We start from the raw sequence: 26846 nt of genomic DNA, 5'->3' as shown, positions 1-26846 counted from the left end.
GGTATATAAAATTATGAGGGGTGTAGATAGGGTAAATGCCAGCTGACTTTTTCCACTGAGGTTGGGTGAGACTAGAACTAGAGGAAATATGTTAAAGTTGAAAGGTGAAATATTTAACAGGAGTATGAGGGGGAACCGCTCAGTCAGAGGGTGGTGAGAATGTGGAATGAGCCACCAGCAGAAGTGGTGGATGCAGGTTCAATTTCAACACTTAAGAGAAATTTGGATATGTACATAGTTGGGCGGGGTCTGGAGGGCTATGGTCCGGGTGCAAGTCAATTGGAGTAAGCAAATTAATATTTCAGCAGAGGCTAGATAGGCCAAAGGGCCAAATTCTGTGCTGTAGTGTTCTGTCATTCTATGATTAACACTTTATTAGTTGGAATGGTAAAAATTTAATTCAAGTCACTGAATGTAAAATACAAGTGATTAGGTGTGAACTGGTCATTAGGTAAAAATGCAACAACAATACTCAACACATTAACAGGATGGAGAGAATCTAAGAAATCTGTCCAATGGAAATAAAACGAGAGTAAATGTTGGGACCTACAAAAGCAAAGAGAGCGATGGGAATGCAAATATTGCAGTCAATCAATAATGGAGCACACCTGTGCTAGTGTTCAACATTCGTGCTTTCATAGATCAAAAGCCTCAAAATCAGACTACAATATATCAGTCCCAAAATATTAAAATCAAATCATTCATTCCATGCCACCATTGTCTGAGATCTTAAATGATTCAATTCAATAGAAGTTATAGCACAAGAAGTTATCAAATATTTGTTGATTATCTTGGTATTCTGGTTCCACATTGAAGTGATTTGGGTGCAATGCTAAACATACTGCAGTCAATGCTAAGAAATCATGATTTTCATCATGAATATTGGCCAGCTGGTGGCACAACGGCATCAGTGTCAGACCGGGTCCGGAGCGAAGGCTCCTGATTTTGAATCCAAGTTGGGCCACCCCCAAGCACGCCTTCCGTCCGTGCCAGGTTAAGCCTCAAGCTAGCCACTCGGCCTTGTTAAAAAAGAACGGTCAAGTCAGGAACGTTTATATCATGACCTGGTTAATCCGAAAGGAGACCAATCCTGACATCACTCATCAGACAAGAATGGCTGACTGTCTGGTGTGACACGCTAAAATAAAATCATGAATATCAAGCACATCTCAACTACACTAAATACTCATTATCCATGAGAGATAGGGGAACAGATTTCGAGTAGATTGCCAAGAGCAGAGACCACTAGAAGGACCTCTCCAATGTACTCAATACAACCTCGTCCAATAAGCGTAAAAATATGCCACAAGTAACAACCAAGGTTCTGGAAATCTGAGATTAAAACCAGAAAATGCTATAAACATTTAGTAGGCTGTGTAGCATCTGGGCAAAGTAGAAGAGTTAATATTTCATGCCCTAAATGGTCTAAAAGCATTAAACCCTATTAATAAACATATGAAATGCTTAAATACGCAAAAGAAAACTAACAAATTACTTCCAATAAAACTTGCAATGAAGAAGTGGATATTGAAATCTAGCTGCACTCTCAATCAGAACAGTACACAGCAGGAAGCCACTTCACTCAAGTAGTCTGGAAACTGATCACCACTTTTATTTAGACAATGATTGGTTTCTCAATGTGTATATTTATCTTGATATGTACACATTTTCAAACTATACCTTGATATATTAGTTTAAAAAAAAAACAGGTGGGTCCTCAGGTTGACCTCTCAAGTATGAGGAAAGCAGTTAATAATGAAGACTGGTATAGGTATTTCAAATGCTAATCTTATCAACTCCTTCTGCTTCTGCCTAGATTAACTGGACTCAAACCCTACCTGCTACCTTCATATTTCCTGTCTATTATGCCAGCTCTTATATTTATTTAATCCAAACAACACTTACATTGATATGTACCTTTAATCATTTATTGAATAATACCACACACAAAGATCTTCTTGGATATCTGGAGAAACACTTCGCTCATAATTGCTCCACTAATAAACATTTTAATACTGCCATAACTCTATAATTAGTAGTTGCCTAGGAAACTCCCTGCAAGCATCACTGGATCAAAAAGAGCTCACTGAAACATATAGAAAGAAAAAACAGAGAAAGAATCTCAACACACTCTGCAATAAAAAGAAAGCAAATATGATTTTCTACCTCAAGGAAAGTAGTTCTCAGTTATCACGATGCAATATCTCACTAAATTAAATCAGCAGTTTATCTTGATCTATGCTTATTCTTAAATATTATAATGCAGTTGTTTCATGTTTGTAACTTCAAATTAGCAATATGCCTTTGAATTTCCCTCATAAACAGAAAACAGTTGCAAAAGGAATGGGATATTTGTTTCTCTTTTTGATCTTTATGACCATTAGAATGTACAACTCAGCTCCAATAAATGAAACTTAATACACACTAATATGTAGCAAAAAGAACGTTGTAGGGACTGTCTTCTGATACCTCTACATGATTGTATTAATAATCATGTAGCATTGATGAAATAAACATGCTGATTCTTTGCTGGAATTACTCACTTTTCCAAAATGAGTGTTATACATTATACAAATGCTTATTTAATATGTATATAAATAAACAAAAGATAAGTTTTATATAAAAATAATTCAATGCAATGGGTAGGAACAAGCAGCTTAGCTAATATTTGGTAAAAAAAAAACAGATTTTAAAGATTTATTAATGTATACAAAAATTGGATCTGTTCCACAGGGCCAAATGAGACCACCAGTTTAATTCGAGAATATGATTCAACCAATGTTTACATATGTCTCGAAGCACTCTGGATTCAATATTTTTGTGGGGTTTGGCTTATGGACAGTCACTGTTCACTAGATGTATGTATAACAATCATGAAATAATCGTAAGCATGAAATACTGATTTAATACCAGAACTGCTATTTTAGAATTCAACATTCCCCAAGTTAATTCTCCCATTTAACTATCATTCTACTGGATGTGCATTCAATTTAAGACACTCCCATACTCCAAAAACTAGCACACTAAAGGGATCATCAATTACTTTCAAGTTAGTTCCCATTTAATTTTTATTGGTAAGTTCCTGTGATTGTGTGCCGGCTGGTGGTGTAGTGGCAGCAGCGCTGGACTTCAGAGCGAAGGCTTCCGAGTTCGAATCCATCCCTTGCATGCTTTCCATCCGTGCTGGGATGAGCATCGAGCTAGCAACTTGGCCTCATAAAAATAAGAAAGCTTGCTAAAAAACCGCAGTCACAATGGCATCTTGATGACTCCACTCAGAGTTAAGGGTTTTCTTTTTCCTTAAACCTGTAAGAATGGTGTTACATCTCCCGTAACTGGATAACTTACCAGCAAAGATAGAGAGGTCCGTTGAAGTCTGATGTCACTATTTTCAAACGTTTTTATTTATAAAGGGGCACAAAAGTAAGGTTAATGCAAACATTCAGATAATGCACGTCACCAATACTCAATCTAAAGCGCGGGTATAGTAATAATCATCATTAAGTAGTAATCTCGGCTGTTGTCTAGGGGATAATATTTTTGTCCATTGGAAATATAAAAAGTCATTCAGAAGTCTGCAGACTTTAGCCTTTCGAGGAATCGCTGGGTTTCACGTGTTTTAGAGGGATCGGTGAAAACGAAAAGAAAACTTGCCCGGGTCTTTATGAAGCCACTCCGTTAAATCAGGGGAGCGTTGTTTTCCCCATGTTAGTTCGAAGTCCTTCTCAGTATTATCAGCCACCCGGTCCCTAGGCCAAAGGAGTTAGGAGTTAGGAGTGAGTGGCTTCCAGCTTTCACGGGAGCGTTGAGCGAGCGAGTTCTTCTGGTGCGTCGCTCCGGTACTGCCTCCTGCAGTCCACTTTTATCTTTACTTGCAGAGTTGTAGATGTCCATCAAAGTAGGGTGATGCAATCTCCACCCCCACATTGCCCGAGGGTGTCCATGTCCATAGTAGCTGTCACGTAGCAGGGACACACAGGTGCTTCTAAGAACAATGGCCAGAACCGTTGCATTATCTCTCAGTTCCGAGACCCGAATTAATAGCGATCTTGCGATTCTCCGGAAGGAGGGGGCTGCTCCCGCTCCTTCGACCCCTCAGAGCTGTGGTACCTTCATAACAATGGTAAAGACTTGGCTTCTGCAAGGTTTCTGCACAACCAGCTGCTCCCATGCACAAACACAAGTGGGCATTCCCCAAGGGATTCACAATGTGCAAGGACCCTTCAGTTAATGGTAGGGGTCCATGGCATAAGAAAGGTTGGCAACCCCCTGGAAGAGTGGGTAGAAGGCAGAAAAACATCTTACTACCTGGACCAGTGAATAAAATAGTCTGTATTTACACACTGACACCCTCACTGCAATCTGCAAGCTGATGCAACTACAGTGCGCTTCTCCTTCAAGAGGTGCAAGTTGATTTTAATCAGGCCAGATGTATGTGCTGCTAACCACTTACAAGTTTAGGTCTCTTGCTGAGATGGGCTGTGGTACAACCAGCCATGAGCTGGATGATCCAAAAGAATTGTTACCCTTGGAAATACACTTGTTCAAAATCCTTCTTTCTTCTATGCCTCACCCTTCCACCAGCAGTCCATCTTGTTCTGTATACCCTTCGCTCATTCTTCTGACAGTCATGCTATGTTCCGGCAGTTTCCAACAAGGCTTGGTGTGCAGGGGTCCATGAGGTAACAAAGAGTCGGACTCAACTTAACGACTGAACAACAACATGCTCTTAGGTAATACTGACTTATGCAAGACCAAAACAGTCACTGTGAAAGTAAGAAGGAACATTAAAGTGATAGGCACTGAGAAGTTCAGAACAATGCTTGCAGATTGATCAAACAGTCCTCCAGCATAATTGGGACCACATTCATGAGTTATGTTTCCTTCTTTTTTTTAGTTAAATGAAAACAGAAAGAATGACAGAGAAAATCAAAGTGACAGATAATTGGAGGTTTACTGAGCAAGGATAATTGAAGGCTTTTCTGCAGAGTTGTCATCCAACCCGCATCTATTCTGCCAAATGACAATGATAATGCGAGCACCAAATGCAGTACAATTAAAGATTAACTCTATTTGTCACATGTACATTGAGACATACACTGAAATGCATCACTTGCATCAAGTCAGCAAGGATTGTGCTAGGGGCAGCCTGCAAGTTTTCCGGCGCCAACTTAACATTCCCAAAACTTACCAACCATAACTATACACCTTTGGAATATGGGATGAAAGTGGAGCACCTGGAGGAAACCCATGTGGTCATGGGATGAATGTACAAACTCCGTGTAGACAGTGGCATAAATCAAAACTCAAATGGTGATAGCTGGCACTATAAAACGATTCTGCCAAACACTATACTACCATGACACACCTGCCTGAAGTCACTGCCTGGGCATATATGGTAAGCAATTAAGGACTGACATGAAAATACGGGTGTTAAATTTTATGGAATTCTCTACCACAGAAAGGAGTTGAGACAAAATCATTTTAATATGTTCTTGAAAAAGCTAGACACATTACTAATATCTGAATAGATCAAGGGATACAATGGCAAATGCAGGGAAATGGTACTGAATTTGGATGATCAAACTGAATGGCAGAACAGGTTCAAAAGGGCTAAGTGATTCCTGCTAATTTATTTTTTCCCTGGTTCTGATGAAGGATCAGATCATCCAAGATGATCCAGTTTCCCTCCCTACAACTGCTGTTTGATTTGCTGTGTATTTCTTGTAACTTTCTGATTTTATTTTCAATTGGATTTGTAAGTACGTGTATCACATTGCACAGCTGAACCTGTGATACATTCTTAGCTAGAAGTTGAACTGTATTCAAGTTCCTGGATGTCAACTTCTCAGAAGATCTATCCTGGGCCCAACACATTGCTGCAAACACAAAGACGCCACTCCCAACAGCTCTACTTCATTAGGAATTTGAGATTTGATATGTCACCAAAGACTCCAACAAACTTCTACAGATGAAACTGTGAAGATCATTCTAACTGGCTGCATTGCAACCTGGTATGGAGCCTCCAGTGCATTGGATCACAAGAGGCTACATAAGATTGTAGACAATTCTTTCATGGGCACAACCTCCTGCACACACTCCCATCATTAAAGAAAGCAGCATCCATCATTAAAGAGGCTCACCATTCGGAACATGCCCTCTTCTCATTACTACCATCAGGGAGGAGGTACAGGAGCCTGAAGACCCATTCTCATTGTTTTAGGAACAACTTCTTTCCCCTCTACCTACAGATTTTTTGAACTGTCCATGAACTCAACCTGATTCATCTTTTTACTATTTACTTTTGTAACTTAAAGTAATTTCTATGTCTTGAATTTTACTGCTGCTGCACAACAACAAATCTAACGACATACTGGTATGCCATTGATAATAAACTTGATTCTGATCTTAGTCTTAAATCCAAAATGACACCAACTGTTCCTACTGTAACTAATAGGTTTTGTTCATAATGTTAACTGAGTCAAGGCTACAAAAGGTATAAGAGTGAAGAATATCAAAGCTAATTTTTTTTTAAACATCTGATGTATCCAAGTTAATTTTATCTCAAGCTTGTGCTCCTAGTGTGCTTCACTGTAGGTACCAGAGTTCTGACTGAAACACCATTGCTTAAACATGAAAAAGAATTCTGCACTAAATGCAAACTGCATTATCATCCTTGGCCAAGGAAAATTAATTACAAGAGGACAAAAAAGTTCCGTCAATTGTACTACCATTTTTTACTTAACTCCAGTAAACACAAAACAAAAAACACTTACCTCAAATTGGCCTCTTGGTAGTCATGAACAAAATAAATGATGAGCTTACAGTACGATGTATTTCAAAGGAATGTACACACTTGAAACTTCAGAAATAATTTTTAACAGTCACAATAGTCACCAGCTTTCATTCCAAAAGCCATCATAATATACAGAAACATACACTCAGTGGCCCCTTTATTAGTTACCTCCTCTACCTAATAAACTGGCCACTGAGTATGCGTTCATGATCTTCTGCTGCTGTAGCCCACCCACTTCAAAGTTTGACATGTTGAGCATTCAGAAATCCTCTTCCACACACCACTGTTGTAAAGCACTTTCTGGCACTTTCCTGTCAGCTTGAACCAACCTGGCCATTCTCCTTTGACCAGGCATTTTCGCCCACAAAACTAACACACATTGTTTTGTTTTGGTTTTCGCACCATTCTCTGTAAACTCTAGAGACTGGTGTACACGAAATTCCCAGAAGATCATCAGTTTCGGACATGGTCAAACCACCCCATCTGGCACCAACAAACATTTCAAGGACAAAGATCACTTTTCTTCCCCATTGTCTGATGTTTGGTCTGACCCTCGACCACATCTGTATGGTTTTATGCATTGAGCTACTGCCACATGGTTTGCTGAGTAGATATGTGCATTAACGAGCAGGTGTACCAAATAAAGTGGCCACTGAGTATATATTTGGCATTTTACAGTTAATTTAGTACTACATCCAGTTACCAACAGATACTTATATGCATCCACAGAAATAACTCAATGACCTATTACCATTCCAATCAAGTTAAACAAGCAGTATGGTAGCCATGTGAAAGGTCCCAATTCTTGAATGTTATCCAGGTACTTCCAATGCAAGTATACATTTATAGAATTTATACTAAATGTCCTCTTCTTGGGTATCATCCATGTCCCCCATACCCTTCAAATTAATCAGAATCAGATTTATTATCATTGACATAAGCCGTGAAATTTGTTGTTTTGTGGTATCAATACAGCACAATGATAAAAAATTGCCATGCTATAACAAGAAAATATTTTTTAAATAAATTATTAAATAATGTGGTGGGGGCGGGGGGAAGAAAGCAAAATAGCTGATGATGTAGTAGATGAAGAAGCTGATCCTAGAATGTTGAGTGTGCAACCTCAAGCTCCTGTACCTGCTCCCTCATGGCAGTAATGAAAAGGGTGCATGTCCTAAATGATGACATGCCCCCTTCTGGACCTTCTTTTCATAGAATCCTCTGGGCTTTCTTTTGATTCTATGCACTGGAACATTCATATCAGGCAGTGAGACAATCAGTTGGAATGCTCTCTTCAATACATCTGAAGAAATTTGCTCAAATCTTTGGTGAGACAAAGATCTCCTCAAAGTCCCAATGAAGTATAGCTGCTGGTATGCCTTCTTCATGATTGCATCAATATGTTGGCCCAGGATAGACCCTCTGAGATGTTAACACCAAGGAACTTGAAGCTGCTCACCCTCTCCACCGCTGACCCCTCAATGAGGACAATTCTCCCAACTTTCCCTTCCTAAAGTCACAATCAAATCCTTGGTCTCAAGAACAAAGTTGTTCTTTCACACCACTCAACCAGTTAATGTCTCTAATTCCAAATATCTCCTTGTCACCATCTGAGATTCTGCTAACAACAGCTGTGTTATTGGCAAATTTTTAGATGGTGGTTGAACTGTGCCTAGCTACACAGTGATGAATTTAGAGAGAGTACAGGAGTGGGCTAGGCACTCATCCTTGATTACTCTTCATAAGTTCAAAATTTATCAGTTGATTCTGGATATTTTAGTATTATAATCTAGGTTTCAAGACCAACTTATCCAAATAATTGTTCCTTCAAAAATTTGGCTCCTTACCCAGAGTGACTATTTCTAAAATGTTTCAGTCCCAGACCCCTATCGTAGGTGCCCAATGGCTTACCCTTCCATCTGACCCATTCCTTAGGAGTTGGTTTCACCACAGGTACAACAGAGGGAGTAGGCTGTTTTGCCCTTGAGCTATTTCTTTGATCATGGCAGATCTCTGCCTAACTCTACACATCCAACATCCTCCCCTCCCTCCCCCGATCCTGTTTCTCTTAATTGCATTGGTTATCAAAGATCTCTGAAAAAGAGAAACTGATTTAGTATCAATAGTCACATACTAGGGCATTCCAAATTCACTACAGTGCCAATAAAAATATCCACCCCTCATTCTGGAAGTTTTCATGTTTTATTGTTTTACAACATTGAAACAGTGGTTTTTTTTAAATTTGGTTTTTTTGACACAGATCAACAGAAAAAGACTATTTTGTGTAAAAGTGAAAACATATCTCTACAAAACGGTCTAAATTAATTACAAATATAAAACACAAAATAATTGATCGACTAAGTATTCATCCCATTTAAAAGAACACATCAATCATCACTGGTGTAGCCAACTGGTTTTAGAACTCACATAATTAGTTAAATGGAGCTCTGTTTTTGCATACCTGTGTGCAGTCAAAGTGTATCTATTGATTGTAATAAAAATAGACAGGTATCTGGAAGGTCCAACTCCTGGTGAATCAGTATCCTAGCAAAAACTACAGCACAAAGACAAAAGAACACTCCAAGCAACTCTGCAAAAGGTTATTGAAAAGCACAAGGCAGAAGATGGATACAAGAAAACTTCCAAGTCACTGAATTTCCCTTACAGTTAAGTCAATTATCAAGAAATGAAAAGAATATGGCACGGCTGTAAATCTGCCTAGGGCAGGCCATCCTCAAAAACTGAGTGACTGTGCCAGAAGGGGACTAGTGAAGGAGGCCACCAAGATACCCAAGACAACTCTGGAGGAGTTACAAGCTTCAGTGGCTGAGATGCGAGAGACTACACATACAACTACTGCTCGGGTACTTCACCCAGTCACAGCTTTATGAGAGAGTGGCAAAGGGAAAGCCACTGTTGAAAAAAACTCACATGCAATCTCAGCTGGAGATTGCCAGAAGTCAGGTGGGAGATTCTGAAGTCTGATGGAAGAAGGGGCTATGGTCTGATGAAACCAAAATGGAGTTTTTTGGCTAAATTCCACGTTTGGCTAAATAACATCAGACAAAATGCCATGTTTGGTGTAAGCCAAGCACTGCACATCATCAAAAAATGCACCATCCCTATTGAAAAGCACAGTGGTGGCTGCATCATGCTGTGGGGATACTTCACTGCAGCAGGCCCTGGAAAAGCTTGTGAAGGTAAAGAGTGAAATAAATGCAGTAACATTACAGGCAAATCCTGGAGGGAAACCTGATGCAGTCTGCAAAAGAACTGTAAATTTGGGGAGTAATTGTTTTCCAGCAAAGACAATGACACCACCCCCCACCCCAGCATAAAGCCAGAGCTACACAGGAATGGCTTAAAAACAACAAAGTTAATGTCCTGGAGTGGCCAAGTCACCGTCCAGAACTCAGTCCAACTGAGAATGTGTGTCTGAACTTGAAAAGAGCTGTTCACTCACGACCCCAATGCAATTTGACAGAGCTTGAAGAGTTTTGTAGATGAATTGGGAAAAATTGCAGTGTCCAGATATGCAAAGCCGATAGAGACCTATCCACAAAGACAAGGCTCAAAGGTGCATCTACAAGATACTGACTTGAAGGGGGTGAATTATTAAGCAATCAATTATTTTGTGTTTTATATGTGTAATTAATTCAGATCACTGTAGAGATCCGTTCTCAATTTGACGCGAGAGTCTTTGTCAGTGTCGGAAAAAGCCAAATTAAATCTACTGTAATTCAATTTTGTAAAACAATAAAACATGAAAACTTCCGCGGTTGGGGGGGGGGGGGGCTAGTGAGTGCTGTTTATAGGCACTGTACAATGTACACAGGCGCCCTAACTAGAAACATTTACCCCTGCCACTCAGCTATCAGTAATAGTTTCTCTTTGTCCACCACAGCAGTTCCTCTTTCATATTTTTTAATCACCCCTTAAGGTTTTATCTTCCAGTATACAACCTCACACTTCAACGCTTGGAGTACAGCCATCATTCTGGTTAATCAAAATTGCCTTCTCTCCAGGCCAACATATTCACAGTACCTGTACCCAAACACGCAGCAGTGCTTGCTTTCCTAAGAAAAAAGATAAACAGGAGCAGGAAATCCTCAAACTTATTTCAATGCTCAAACTTTTCACCTTTAGGCATCTTTAGAACTAGCATGGTAAGATCCCTTTGCATACCAATATTTTCCAGTATTTATTTTTAAAGGTATTCTGGTTATCCTCCTAAAGTACATAATCTTATATTTTCTTATTTTGTTCTGCATCTGTCACCTCTCTGTCCATGTAACTTAAGCCTCTGTGTCCTTCTCATAACCCAATTTGTAACTTAAATTTGGACAGGTTATTCTGTCGCATCACAGGCATTGGCTGAACTTTTTTGCCAGCACACCTACACAGTCTGCTAACCTGAAAACAACACATTTATCCTTTCTTTTAGTTCTTTAACCAATTTTCTATCATAATATGTTGCCTGTGAACTTTTCAGTCACATATACACCTTTTGTGTAGCATCTTATCAATTTTTTTTGAAAATTCGAATAACTGTATTTGTTGGTTCCCACATATTTCCATTAGGATTTGTCAAACGTGATAGCCCCTTCAGTTTAATCATGAGTTTAGACGACATGCTAGGATTACATTGATGATTATCTGTTTTCAGCAAATTGCTGGTGTCTTTCTCTGAAATTCTTAACGCATTTGCTATAACTATTTCCATAACTCTAGTATACTTTACCAAGGGAGGGAACCTGGAAGGAGAAGTCCAAAAAAATGAATAAAGACAGTATTTTAGGAAGCCAGAAAACATATATCAGCCGTCGTTAGCAGAGAGCATTCCAAAAGGCAAATAAAGTACTAACACTGACAGGTCTGGGTAGAAAGAGAAATTACTGAATGCAGAAATTGCTTTGAGGAGCAAGATAGACGAAAAATAGCAGTAATCAAGAAAAAAAAGTTAACATTGGAAGTCATATGAAATGTTGGAAATAACATCATCTGTTAAGAGGTCATTCATGCGGAATGAACAGTGCAGCAAAAGATGATTTATTAGCAATTCATGGAAAAGATCAGAATTCTATACAGTACATAGTCTACTTATTTTCCAGTGTTGGAAGAGTTATTCTGTACAAAAGGTTGTTTTTCAAAATTGCATGTTTTTTAGTAACTGGTAATGTTACATTTTCTCAATTTTATTATGAAGTCATCATCCAATATATAAACACAGATAAAATGAATTAAATAACCAGAGCTGCCTTAACAAAATAATGGTCAGCTATTCATAAGTAGCATTTCAGTTGCAATACCATAATCACTGTCAAATCAAGTCAACTCAGATCTAATTCAAAACCAAACTTTTCTGCCTGCAAAACAGCACCATTTAATACTGACTTCATAAACAATGCTTAGCATTACACCTACTTTGCTCTTCTGTAAAATCAAGCTTTAGCCTAGCTCTGAAGATCCCAAACTTTCACACATAAAAATAGGATGTAATTGGGCCACAACTGTCAAGAAAGCTTTATGGATATTACTTTTTGTCCTATCCACTGTAAAAACCTTTTTAATAGATTTTTAGATTAACAGAATTTATAAAATTGATCTACTGGGCACTTTTCAGTGAACATTAGTCAGGATTAAAGTTCCTTCATGATCCGAACATAACTCAGATGAGATAAGAATCAATAGAACACAAAATCCAATGGAATAATACTAAATAATCCCAACAGATTTTGGACTTTGGTTGTACCAATTTAAATAATTTTCTAAACTATAAGAAATTATTCATATCAAGAATCCAACAATTTTAATTCACATAAGATGTTATACAGTATTATAATAATTGCTTCAAGGAACAAGGGAAGTTGAAAGGGAGCATGGGAATCAGGACCCTGCAAGGCTGGAAAAGAATCGAGTGAACCTGTGGCTAGCAAGTCGGAAGGGGGGAGAAACAGGAAATGGGGCCCCTGTGAGTTGTAGGGGAAGTGTAGGAAATATGACAGGGTGAGCCAGATGCCAAACCATCAGGATTTCCAAATTGCTGAATAGCTGATTTTCAGATGATTTTTCCATTTCAATTTTCAAGAAGTGGCAAATTAGGAGTAGAAAGTTTCCAAAAAAACACTTCATAGATGGAATGATAAAAGTTGGTCTAACAGCAGCAGTCAGAAACAAAATAGTAGACAAAATCTGTATAATGTCCAATATATTCATTATGTTTCTAAGAATACAAATGTACTTATTTTCAGTAAGAATTTTTTCTAAATCTAGCTTTATTTATAAACCTCTAAGATGAAAACATGTAGAAAAGCCAACAATGATATTTAGTCAGTATTCATCATCAACTACTTTTTTCACATATTGTGGCAAATCATTTACAAATTATGGACAGTGCATCTAACAGCAACTGGGCTGGAAAATACTTCTGCCTGGAGATGCAAGCTCACATTTTGAATCAGCTAAAAACTGGAGACTCATTGTCACCACATATCATATAACCATATATAACCATATAACAATCACAGCACGGAAACAGGCCATCTTGGCCCTCCTAGTCCGTGCCGAACCCTTAATCTCACCTAGTCCCACCTACCCGCACTCAGCCCATAACCCTCCACTCCTTTCCTGTCCATATACCTATCCAATTTTACCTTAAATGACACAACTGAACTGGCCTCTACTACTTCTACAGGAAGCTCATTCCACACAGCTATCACTCTTTGAGTAAAGAAATACCCCCTCGTGTTTCCCTTAAACTTCTGCCCCCTAACTCTCAAATCATGTCCTCTAGTTTGAATCTCCCCTACTCTCAATGGAAACAGCCTGTTCACGTCAACTCTATCTATCCCTCTCAAAATTTTAAATACCTCGATCAAATCCCCCCTCAACCTTCTACGCTCCAATGAATAGAGACCTAACTTGTTCAACCTTTCTCTGTAACTTAATTGCTGAAACCCAGGTAACATCCTAGTAAATCGTCTCTGCACTCTCTCTAATTTATTGATGACCAGAACTGCACACAATATTCCAAATTTGGCCTTACCAATGCCTTGTACAACTTTAGCATTACATCCCAACTTCTGTACTCAATGCTTTGATTTATAAAGGCCAGCATTCCAAAAGCCCTCTTCACCACCCTATCTACATGAGACTCCACTTTCAGGGAACTATGCACAGCTATTCCTAGATCTCTCTGTTCCTCTGCATTCCTCAATGCCCTACCATTTACTCTGTATGTTCTATTTGGATTATTCCTGCCAAAATGTAGAACCTCACACTTCTCAGCATTAAACTCCATCTGCCAACGTTCAGCCCATTCTTCTAACTGGCATAAATCTCCCTGCAAGCTTTGAAAATCCACCTCATTATCCACAACACCTCCTACCTTAGTATCATCGGCATACTTACTAATCCAATTTACCACCCCATCATCCAGATCATTTATGTATATTACAAACAACATTGGGCCCAAAACAGATCCCTGAGGCACCCCGCTAGTCACCGGCCTCCATCCCGATAAACAATTATCCACCACTACTCTCTGGCATCTCCCATCTAGCCACTGTTGAATCCATTTTATTACTCCAGCATTAATACCTAACAACTGAACCTTCTTAACTAACCTTCCATGTGGAACTTTGTCAAAGGCTTTACTGAAGTCCATATATATAAGTCCATACATCCACTGCCTTACCCTCGTCAACATTCCTCGTAACTTCTTCAAAAAATTCAATAAGGTTTGTCAAACATGACCATCCACGCACAAATCCATGCTGGCTACTTCTAATCAGATCCCGTCTATCCAGATAATTATAAATACTATCTCTAAGAATACTTTCCATTAATTTACCCACCACTGATGTCAAACTGACAGGTCTATAATTGCTAGGCTTCCTTCTAGAACCCTTTTTAAACAATGGAACCACATGAGCAATACGCCAATCCTCCGGCACAATCCCCGTTTCTAATGACATATTAAAGATCTCCGTCAGAGCTCCTGCTATTTCTACCCAAACTTCCCTCAAGGTCCTGGGGAATATCCTGTCAGGACCCGGAGATTTATCCACTTTTAAATTTCTTAAAAGCGCCAGTACCTCCACCTCTTTAATTGTCAGAGGTTCCATAACTTCCTTACTTGTTTCCCACACCTTAGACAATTCAATATCCTTCTCCTTAGTGAATACCGAAGAGAAGAAATCATTCAAAATCTCTCCCATCTCCTTCGGTTCCACACATAGCTGACCACTCTGATTCTCTAAGGGGCCAATTTTATCCCTCACTATCCTCTTGCTTTTAATATAACTGTAGAAACCTTTCGGATTTACTTTCACCTTATTTGCCAAACCAACCTCGTATCTTCTTTTAGCTTTTCTAATCTCTTTCTTAAGATTCCTTTTACATTCTTTATATTCCTCGAGCAATTCCTTTACTCCATGCTGCCTATATCTATTGTAGACATCCCTCTTTTTCTGAACCAAATTTCTAATATCCCTTGAAAACCATGGTGCTCTCAAACCTTTAACCTTTCCTTTCACCCTAACAGGAACATAAAGATTCTGTACCCTCATAATTTCACCCTTTACCTCCATTTCTCTATTACATCCTTCCCATAAAACAACTTGACCCAATCCACTCTCTCTAAATCCCTTCGCATCCCCTCAAAGTTAGCCTTTCTCCAATCAAAAATCTCAACTCTAGGTCCAGTCCTGTCCTTCTCCATAATTATATTGAAGCTAATCCTGCATACAAGATCCATAACACAAGATCACAAAAGGTGATCCGGTTACCCAGATGCTTTCAAAAATTCACTAACTACTTGCCCATGTTTGAAGCTTCCATTCACAACTACGCAAAAGTCAAAATATTTTGAGGACAACCCCCCAGTTGGTGTTTTTTAAATACATCTGTGAGGACTTAACTGTCAAATTAAATAAACTACTTTTGAGATGGGTTTGATTTGGTGATCCTTTCAAAATGGGTTTCCAAAAGACAAGTTAAAATTTAATCTCGGGAAAATACTTTGAAGATGGACCTTACTGATCGAAATCAGATCTTCAACAACAGTGTTAATGTTATCTGATAATACACTGCTTCCTTGATACCATGAGAATATCTCCTCCAACTGTGCTGCCAATTATTTTACCTGACCCTCTACTTCTAATCTACAAATAAAACCATGTGATTATGTAATGATCCATCATTAATAATCTAAAAACAACTTACTCTTTCCAAAAATAGCTCCTAAATATAAAGCCATCCTTCTGCTAGAGAAAAGACAACTTATTGTATATTCGAATCAAAGTTGCTCGTTTTCATGCTGAACTTTACGGCCTGACACCAAATAAACAAAATCAGTTTAGAGCTGTATTGAATTAGTTTAATTGTGCTTATAATTGGTCTTACATTAAATCATCTTCGCTATATTTCTGCCCATTCATCCAGAACCATCATAGCTCACAGAAAGACACATTCCAATCTACACTTGAACTTGATTAATGGTCTTTAAAAGAACATTTCCAATTCACATCCCAATTATATGACCCGATTTATAGTACAGCAATGTCAGGCATTCATCTCACAAAGAACATTGGTGATGTAATTCCAAGTGGAAAGGCATCAGACAGCAGCAATTCCTCTGTGACCACAAATAAAGTAACATAGTAATAGAGGTAAATATCAAACTCGAAATGGTTCTCCCTGCTCCCCAGCACTGTTCCTTCTGCTCCAGAAAAGAAAGTACTTACAAAGCAATCAACAAGACTAACAGAAGAATTTTAAGAATAACTAATGAACTCAAGACTGTACTGAACCAGAATGAGTGTATCAGACCAAAGTTTTAACTGAGTGCACTGACTCAATTTCAGACTGTAACGTATCTTTCTCTAAAAAGCAGAAAAAGGATTCTTCCTCAATGATGCATTCATGCAAGTCAGAATGAACCCTCCTGCCCCCATTCCAAACGCATTTGCGGAAATAAATACACCACTCAGGCAGCAGTCAAATTGTAAACCAGTGAACCACTGCACATGCTGGAGTCTGAAAAGGAGTGACCCACCATTAGGATAACATTCCTTCAATAATCTGCACAAAAAGATAATACTACAAAGTTTATTGCACTCCTGGTGGTGTACAATCCATACACAGCCTTTTCCAGCCACTCACAGCGGTAACTTTAAGAATAATCTTCTTCATCAATGTAACCAATAACTGATTAGCTTTGGAGAAGATTAAAAAGGTGCAGTAGTAACTTGAACAACATTTCAATTTCACACATTAACAATAAAAGAGTCAGTAAATGCTTTGTTTATAAGTGAAACATGTGAAACTCAATTATTACAAGATAGACTTCTGCAGTGGAATTTCTTTGCTGAATGTTCTGTAAATGCCGCATCAACATTAAAATGATTTATGCAGTTCCCAGAATATACCATTCAAAAAAATACAACTATGAAAAAGCATTTACACTATACAATGTTTTAAAAAATTAATCAGCTAATAAACAAACAAGCATAATGCAGAAATACCACACGGTTATAGAAACATACAAAATATACTTGGTTTACGCCATTCAGAGTTCAAGACTGCTCTGCCAAGTCACTGTGATCAGGACTGATATTCTTACTTCACTCTCTTTCTGATTTCTGTCTAGTCTCCCTTTCTCTTCAGCCATATAAAAATATATCTTCTTTCTTGAATTCTTGAACTGCTTTCTGGACAAATGTAGTACAAATGACTCAAGTTGTTTTTGCACTAAGAGCTGATAAATAATATTGCTGGAGTTTCAACACATTTATTTATTTTGAGTCACACACAGATACAGCCTAAACAGGCCTTTAGGTCCACCAAACATCTGCCAGTCATTTACACTTGCCCTACATTAATCTTATTTTCCATTCTCCCTTAAGTTCTCATTAAGTTCCTCCCAGCTTATACCACTCCAAAGTACTAAGCAGAGCTTACAGTAGCCAGCTAACCTACCAAACCACACATCTTTGGAAAGTGAGAGAAACCTGGAGTAGATCCATCAACTCACAGGGAGAACCTACGAACACTACAAGCAATGCACATGATCAGGAGTAAGTCTCTGGCACTGTGCGGTAGTGGCTCAACCAGTGCTGTTGATAAAATTCCTGAACAGAGCAGTAATGATCTATGATAATACAGTCGGCCCTCCTTATCCGCGGGTTCCACATGCGCGGATTCAAGCAACCATGGATCAGGAAAACCCAGAAGTTCTCCAGCACTCATTGTTTGAGCAGGTACATCAGGTATTATTTAGCGTCAGTTAGTCAAACGTTTGTCTTAGTATATAGTATATATTTTACCTTTCTATGCATATAAAACACTTAAATATATGCACTTCAAGAATTAAACCACTGCGTTGTTTAGTAATAATTGTAGCTTTCATCGGGGCAGGGCCTTTCACATACTCCATTATTCTCACTTTATCCTTTAAAATTGTTCTGATCGTTGACCGACTGTAGCCTAACACTTTCCAATGATCGATGGTATTTCACCTCTTTCCGATTGCTTTATTACTTCCACTTTATTTTCAATCGTGATTGCTTTCCGTCAACAGAACAGAAACAGCAGCAGCCGTAGGCAGCAGGTCCCAAGCTCCATTGGGTCCTAAAGTCCACCGCACTAAGACAGGTTAAGTCAGGACTTGAGCATCCGCGTTTTTTAGTATTTGCGGGGGTGGGTCCCGGAACCAATGCCCCACAGATAAGGAGGGCCAACGGTAATACATTTGTTCATCTCACCACTAAGGTATGAATCCACAACTGTGAACCTTGATTATCACACCACACCTATATATGTGCGCAAGTTAAATGTTCACTGCAACTAAGAATGATCTCATCTTTCAACACATTTTGCCAAAGTATAATCAGGAGGCTGATTCATTCTTACTCCACACTCATCCTCTGCTGATTATCAAATTACTTGGACAATTTATGCATCATAGCAAATTGATTCTAAGAATCCCTGGCTTCTATAAAATATTTTCTCATAGCCCAGTAAAATTTATTGGACATTCTGCATAGATTTCTTTAAGATATAGAAAACCAGCTGTTCTTAACTGTCATAAATAATTTGAAAACATTTTATGAAATATCCCATCAGTAGTCAAGTATTCCACTAACAACAGAACTTCAAATAAAATCACATCTTATTTTCAAATCCTTGCTTGTCTTTGTAATTCCCCATTTTTAATCTCTTTCAGTGCTTCAACCATACAAAATAACTATACTTCCTCCAATTGCAGCTCTTTTATCAACACAATTGTTCCATCTACCAAGGTCTCAAGCTCTTCAATCCCTCCCTATAGGAGAAGATAATGTTTTAAGAGATAATCCAAAATACCTGTCCATAACCAACTTTAACCCATTTCCAAAATCTCCCTAAAGGCTTTTCACCGATAACACTTCTATGAAACCCCTTGGAACTTTACCATATTTACATTATATGTAAATCATAATAATAATCCAAACAAATCTGTATTCTTAGATAATATCAGTTTTAGAGACAAGTGCCCTGAGAATAAAAAAATTAAATAAATTACTAAATTTTAATTTTTGACCACAAACTAATGACAAAGTTTTGTTGTCAAATAACAAATAATTGAAGAAAAAAGTGTCAGTAGCTAAACCGCCTTTCACTAACTAACCCCAACTATTCAACTATACTTGCTGGGCTATTTAAGTTTAAACAAAGAATCAGCCATGTTGCTATATATTAAGATATCCAAAAAAGGCAGGGATGACAGACTTCCTTCCCTAAATGAAATCTGTTAATGAAACAGATGGATTTATAATGACAATCCAATACTTTCACAGTCACAGTTTTTATTCCATATTTATCAAACACACGAATTTAAACCATCCAGCTTCAAATGTGGGATTTAAATTTATTTTCCCAGACAATATTCCAAATCAATACTCAGGACTCTTGATGCAAGTCCAGTGGCAGAACCTATCTTCTACCCAAGCTAAAGGTCTTTGCGGTAGTGCCTCAAAGCTAGTGATCTCCTGCAAATGGTCTGATGAATAAGTAAGTATCAAGTCAAGTCCAGGCAAGCCCAGAATGAATGAAAAACCACCTTCAGGAAAGGAAAAGAAATATAGCAATCTTAAACATATAGTGGTAAACATGATTGAAAATATAAAAGAAGTAAACATGGCTGGAAGAATTATTTTATAGACTTGAATGTTTGACTGAAAATGTAACTCTAAATGACAGTAGAGCCAAATTTCTTTAACACTTCTGTATTGTGATGCTAGATTAGTAATGCTAGAATTTTAATGTTTTTTTATCTTTGTAGAAATCCTAGGTTTTTCTCCCTACTTCTCCTCCTTACTTTTACAGAAATCTAATAAAAATTGTTTCAAGACCCAGTTTGGAATCCAGTTGGGATGAAAGGGTATGCAATTTGCTCTTATGCCTCTACTGTAAGCTTGCAGCTTGGAAGGACAAGGATCGACAAGTTTTATTTACATGCTCCATCCCCCACAAGACGTCCCTTACACCAGATTTTCCCAGAAGCAATGCAGGTCAAATCATTAAATCAGAAACTGGGGGGAAAGGGGAGGAAAAAACAAAATTAAAGCCACAAAAACTCATGTTAATAGGATGTTACCTACAAAGAAATGGACATACGGAAATAAATTATCTTGGTAATATGTCAGAATTAAGGGTAGGTTAATCCATATTGTTGAGCTTTCTAAACACAAGAAATTCTGCACTTGCTGCAAATCCAAAGTAACACAAAATGCTGGAGGATCTTGGCAGGTCAAACAGCATCTATGGAAAAGAATAAACATTCGGTCCGAGGCCCTTCATTATGACTGGAAAGGAAGGGGGAAGAAGCCAGAAGCTACACTAAAATTCAAGCAGGAAAATATCCAATATACTCTGGTGATAATCCTCAATAAGCATTCAAATTACAAGAGAAACAAGAGATCAAATGAAAAATATTTACAGTGCTAAAGAGAATTAGTTGAGATATTTAGTATTAAATCGTTTACAATTTACTAAGAATATAAACTAAAATTTACAAGCAGATTTACAAAGATGTGAAGTATAATTACATAATGTAGGACAAAAGGCTAAGATTTAATTAAGGTCAAATGCAACAAAACTTTGTTTTATTCTCACTGTTTTCTGTGTTTCTAATTGCTCTTTCCAAATTCAACAATGGGCTTTCACCCTTTTAGACTAAACTGCTTAATCCAAGTTGATGTCAAGCCAAGCATTATGCACTATTACATTTTAGCAGTCCTGTATCCTATAACAGGCTGATTCAATACAATGAAGAACAAAGCAAATTCATTTACCCCTCCCCCATTGAGTCCTACCCAGCATCTAAACCAAATTAAGCCTAGAACTGAAGGTGGTTGGAGAGAGAAGACATTACACAACACTCCCTGAAAGTGACTGATACATCAGTATATTTGGATCACAGAGTAAGTAAAAATCTGCTAAACATTCTTAGCATCTTAGTAAGCCACAGGAAAAGTCAAATGATCTGACACACCATCAGGAAGATGAATTAGAGAACTAGATAATAAATACTTTACATAGAGACACTGTATGAAGTTATATTTGAACATAAATGGTACTGTCCAGTTTAGCTTCTTTCAAAAAAGTTACCTTATAGAAGGAAGAATTCAAAACGGCAGTGAAATAAAATGGTAACCTACACTGACTATAAAGAGCAAGAAATCTAGTGCCTTGTGACTGATGTAAATGAAGATCATTTATGTATTTCAATAGCTTTACACTACTTATCCTTAGTCAAATCAGGTTTTTCAGTCCTGGATCACAGTTTTAATCTCCTTCTAAAACTACAGTTACTTGTAATAACAGATAAAAATTAATAATGTACAGATCACCTCTTTATTTAAAAGAAAATACAGTAATGCAGCAAGAAATTTAGCAGAAAGGGCTGTCACTCTATTCTGGACTGAATGTATTATATAGCAAATAGACTTGACATAACCACATCAATGGAAAATGGTGACGTTTTCAGTTGTGTGTGTAAAAACTAAAACTTATATTAACTATGTAAGTGCCATGATTAAAGCTTCACTGCAGAATAGTCAGAAAATTAAAATATTAAAAATGATTGATGAACATTTAGGCATAATATGTTTGTTTTAAGACAACACAGGCAATTGTTCCTAAAAATATATTTACTATTTTGGAAGACTGAGAGATGAGATTCAATTGAACATAATTATGTTTGCATAAATGTTGCACTTAATGGACTATCTGGGATACAACGATGAACCTCAGAATGGAGATGAAGAAGACTACGTTATGTTCTAAATCTGAATTAATTCATGTAAACTAGTATCAGCAACAACTTCCATTTATATAGATTGTCAAAGCAACAAAGCAAACAAAGGCATCCCTTAGGAGTACTAATTGTTCCAAAGCCATGTGAACATAACACAGGATCAAAACCGTGGTCTATCTGCTTAGCAGAGGGGGTTGTCATGGAATACATACTTAGTAGGAGGAGATGTGGTTTTTATGTCTAAAAAAGCTAAAAGGAAGCAAACATGTTAGCATGTTAAGGGAATGTGAGCAAGATTTCTGTTCCCAGGCTTCAGCAAGGGTGTCCATTGTAACCACAAATTTCCTGACATATGTCAGTGATAATAAATCTGACTCTGATGAGCCAATCAAGTTAGGAATAATCAGGAGGTCAGTTTTTGTTGAGGACAATCGTTTTTAAGACTTATTGAAATAGAGATACTTTACAGGTATGCAAAATGAAGATCATGGTGGGATTTGAAAATGATAATTATAAGGGCATGGGTAAAAGGTGTACTTATACAAGCTTTGAATGATCTCAAGCTTATAAGGAGTACTTGCCTAGTTTGTGTCAAAATTTGACACAAAATAGTCTAAATTTGACAAAGACATAAATAAGGACTTTAATAGTATATAAGCGATGTAAGGGCAACATTGGGCAGTGTTATGGAGATGGAAACAGGGTGGACAAGTTGGTGACAGGAAACCAAGAACCTAGACAACAAACAATCTGCTAAAGGAGCTCAGGAGATCAAACAACATCTGTGAGAGAAAAGGAATTGTCAATATTACCCGTTGAAACATTGCATAAGGACCAAGAGTGGTGTCTCTATGACAGCAGACATGCTGGTACGGTTTATGACAGTTCCTAAAGTGAAGGTTGGAGTTCCTGACTCAGAAAAAAAATAAAGTTTGTAATAAGAAACAGAAGATGTGCATATGGAAAAACCTACCAGAGGAAACAGTAGAAGTAGGTACAATAGTCATGGATAGAATGGGTTTTGAGGGCAAATAGGACTAGCTGAGATGATCATTGTGAATAGTACTGATGGGTGAGCTGAAGGGCCTATTTTCCTGCTGCACATAACGCTCCTCAAAAGATTTAATCACTCTCAATGTTGAGATTTATTAGGAATTATCTGTCAGCTAAACCATACCACAGAAAGCCCTTTCCTGTCATTAAATCAATAAATAAGAATGGAACACAGAGTTCTGTGCCCGGGAGTTACAATGAAATAGAGGCAAATCCGACCGAAAGTACAATGGAGCAGAATACTCGGGAAGGTGTTAGCAAACAATAATGTCGGCTGCAGAAACTTATAACAATAACCAGAGCAGTGCCAAGTCATGTTATGCCTCTCTTGATGATGCATTACGAAAACCTATCATCTTTTGTCCCCATTTTTATAAAAGGACTTCCTACTGTCAGATGGAATTTACACCATATGGAGACATTATACTACAGTCACAGTGTATTTTATCAAGCGGGCATTGCTCCATACTGCAGAAATAAATGTATAGTTAAAGCACCTGCTGTATGTGTACACGTGGGTTACAGTAGGAGTCGACATATCTCTTGAAATGCAACCAGGAAGCACAAGCGGGTCTTGAAATAGAGCACAAACCCAGCGAAATCATCGTACGCAACCGTACTGAACAATGCGCCTGCTGGTGCACCAGCAGGGCCGGCCGCTCGTGGACGCGCACGGAGGTGGGGGGGAGTGGAGAGCCGGGCACGAGAGCATGGGGGAGGGGAAGCACAGACCGGTTCAAAACCCTTCCTAACGTTGTTTTTGAACCGAAGTGCGCGCGACGCGTCGACGTAACGGGACCACCATATATGGAGGTGGGGAGCCAAACGCGCACGCGCACTGTGGGCCCGCGAACGCCTTCTGGGTCGGCGATCGACCAGCGGCACTCACCGAAACACAAGGGCTGGAGGTGGTACTCGGCGTCGGGGAGCGCTGAACCGTTACTAAAGCCATCTATAGAGCCCCAAACACCACAAATCGCATTCTTGTAGCCGTTCTCCGAGAATTCAGGGGTTTCTCTTGATCTATCTACTGGTTAAGTACAGTAGATACACACAACAACGCCCCGCACACCGACGCGTCTGACTCCCCGTCAAACGAACACTGGCGTTTCTGGTCAGGGTGGCGCAACTGCGCACGCGCGATACCCGCCTTGTCAACAAACCTTAACTCTTTCCAGGGCTTAACTCTTTAAAAAATACGTAAGATAACAACAGAGCAATTGTATAAATACCGAAATTAACCAAATACAAAAAAAAAACTCCAATCCAATAAAGCGAAAGGTTTTCTTGCTAATCGTAGCAGTGCGTTTGCAAGGAATTCTCTTTAAGTGCTTTGAAAATTCCAGTTTGCTGTTTAACGCTGAGCACAAAGAAAATACTTACTTGGTACTTTAAAAAACGCCTAAATATGAAAAGTTCAAATATATTATCAAACTTTTAATACAATTCACTAATTCATGGTGTGATCAAACACTAATCATACAGTGGATATTACAATTAGAGAAAAAAAATCAGCCAAGGCTTCTGCTGTTTATTCGGTAAACGGGTTAGAAAATTATATTGAATGTAGATTGAATGTTCAAATAATCCATTAAAACTCACATATTAAGACAACCCCTTACAAGCGATTTTATGGATTGAACCCGAATTCTCATCACCTAAAATTATGAATTATACCGAGATATTTTGGTAATACATAGATATGTATATATAAAATTCGCAGAACAAAGGAAATTTAGAAATAAAGATGACAAGAGATAGACTAGAGATGGAACCACAATCCGATTTTAGTGATAACTAAAAGAGTTGTTGCGAAGTTTCTGGAAGCAGACTTTATTGATTGAAGCGTTGCTTAAAATAGACTATCCGTTATTGAGACAACAGATTTTATCATCTAGGAATGAATAATGGACAAAGCTAAATAGAGCATTAAAGGAATAACAATGTGCATTGCCCCCCATTGCCCCATTTTATAAGCAATAGAAGTTTATGGAATGAAAGGAAAGAAAGAGTTAGGAATGATTGTAAATCATTCTCAAAGAATTTTTAAATACTTTTATATGGAAACTTAACAAGTTCTCAAGACACAAAACACTAAACCAATTAATAAATAAATTTGCTTTTGTTATAGTATAGCAGACCCAGTAGATAATGTTAACACCAGCCTCAGGATGAATAACTTAGTCATATTGTTTTTTGATGCTGTTTGTTGAGAGAGGAAATTTGGACTGGACATAGATAACTCCCTGTACTTTTACATACATCAACACAACAGTGAACACTCTTCAAAGTAATGTACTGGCTATCATGTACTTTGTAATTAAAATCATGAAAGGGTCTATAAAATATAAGTTACCTTCTTGCTTTCTCTTCAAATTTTCAAGTTCTTTTAAAATGGCAAAATGTAGAACTGAATGTAGATTTATGTGAGGATAACACAAAATATCAAGCTTCCTTCAAGTGTCACTGCTTCTTCTCCAGTGATTGGCTGTGACTACTATAGAGTGTACAAGATGACAGGGATCATTGTTGCTCTGAAAATCTGTATTGGATATGAGCCCTTGGTATTTTACCACTTTTTTCCACTGCTGGTCAAAGGTTGGGCATTATAGTTGGTAGTGAAACTTGCATAGATATCTGCCTTTCCTGAGAGGTGGAAAGTGATCCAGGTTTTCCACATCCTGATAAGCAATCTTAGTCATTGGCAAGGTGCTATTGTGCAGCAGGGGGATAAATTAATTGAGGACGATTGTTTGCCAAATGTTTAGTGTGGGGTCCATCTGCTTGTATATTCCATTGAAGAAATAAGTTAATACCAGTTAGTCTGCAAGTGTGCACATCTGCAAGTTGCCTCCGTGTATTTGAAATTAATGACTGAAGTTAGGAGGGTATTGGCTCTGTATTGGAAGCAAGAAGGCTGAATGGATGGCCACTTGTTCATCTGCAGATTAACTATATTGTAGTAGGAAGCTTGTTGAATATTGAGAAAAGCATTACTATAATGGCACAGTCTTTTTTTCAAAAAGAGTATTGAGAAGAGAGCTACTATAATGGCACAAACTTTTTTGAGTCCATTTAGCAATCAGATTAAGTTTACAGTTGCCCAGTTGGTTTGGATCACTTCTTTCATGTCATTATGTAACAAACATAGCAAAGTAACAAACTTGTGAAGGTAACTACATTTCAGAAGGAGATTCCAAAATCCCCCTTGGTCATTATAGGAGCTAGTGAAGGCTCTCTCCAAATCAAACATTATTGATTCAAAAGGTTCAAAGGTTCATTTTATTGTATGTACATTACAATTCTGATATGTGTCTACTCCAGATAGCCATTAAATACAGAAAGACCATGGATATTGATGAAAGAAAAGACATCAACCCCTTCCAGCATGAAAAGGGAAAGATACAAAACTTACAGATCCCAAAATCCCCCTCCCCTGCAGCAAAAACCAGCCACAATAATACAACGATCCCTTACACATAACAATCCCTGACCCCCCTCAGTCGCAAAAAAGAGCAGTAACAGTAGCACCAAACCCCCAACCTCACTCTGACACACAAAAAATTAACAGATCACCCAACCACCAATCATCCACAAGAAAGGAACACTGAAAAACTGAAGGACACCAATGTAAAGTACAGTCCAATAATCACATAAATCTCAGAATATGGGAAATTTCTTTTCATCTGCATACGA

The 26846-nt window shown here is 38.1% G+C and overlaps 1 protein-coding gene across 1 annotated transcript in view; it reads right to left on the bottom strand.

The window, feature by feature from the left end:
* Positions 1-24245, bottom strand: part of LOC132396021 (protein phosphatase Slingshot homolog 2-like) — a 152586-nt gene extending 128341 nt beyond the window's left edge. Inside the window, exon 1 of the mRNA XM_059973322.1 lies at positions 24040-24245. Coding sequence (XP_059829305.1) covers positions 24040-24102 — 63 coding nt within the window. The 5' untranslated portion in view covers positions 24103-24245. The remainder of the gene's footprint in view (positions 1-24039) is intronic.
* Positions 24246-26846: the final 2601 nt, after the last annotated feature.

This window comes from Hypanus sabinus, chromosome 6 (assembly GCF_030144855.1).
Source record: "Hypanus sabinus isolate sHypSab1 chromosome 6, sHypSab1.hap1, whole genome shotgun sequence".
Lineage (NCBI taxonomy): Eukaryota > Metazoa > Chordata > Chondrichthyes > Myliobatiformes > Dasyatidae > Hypanus > Hypanus sabinus.
Note: the sequence above shows the minus strand (reverse complement) of the source record. Positions and strands in the feature narration are given on the sequence as shown.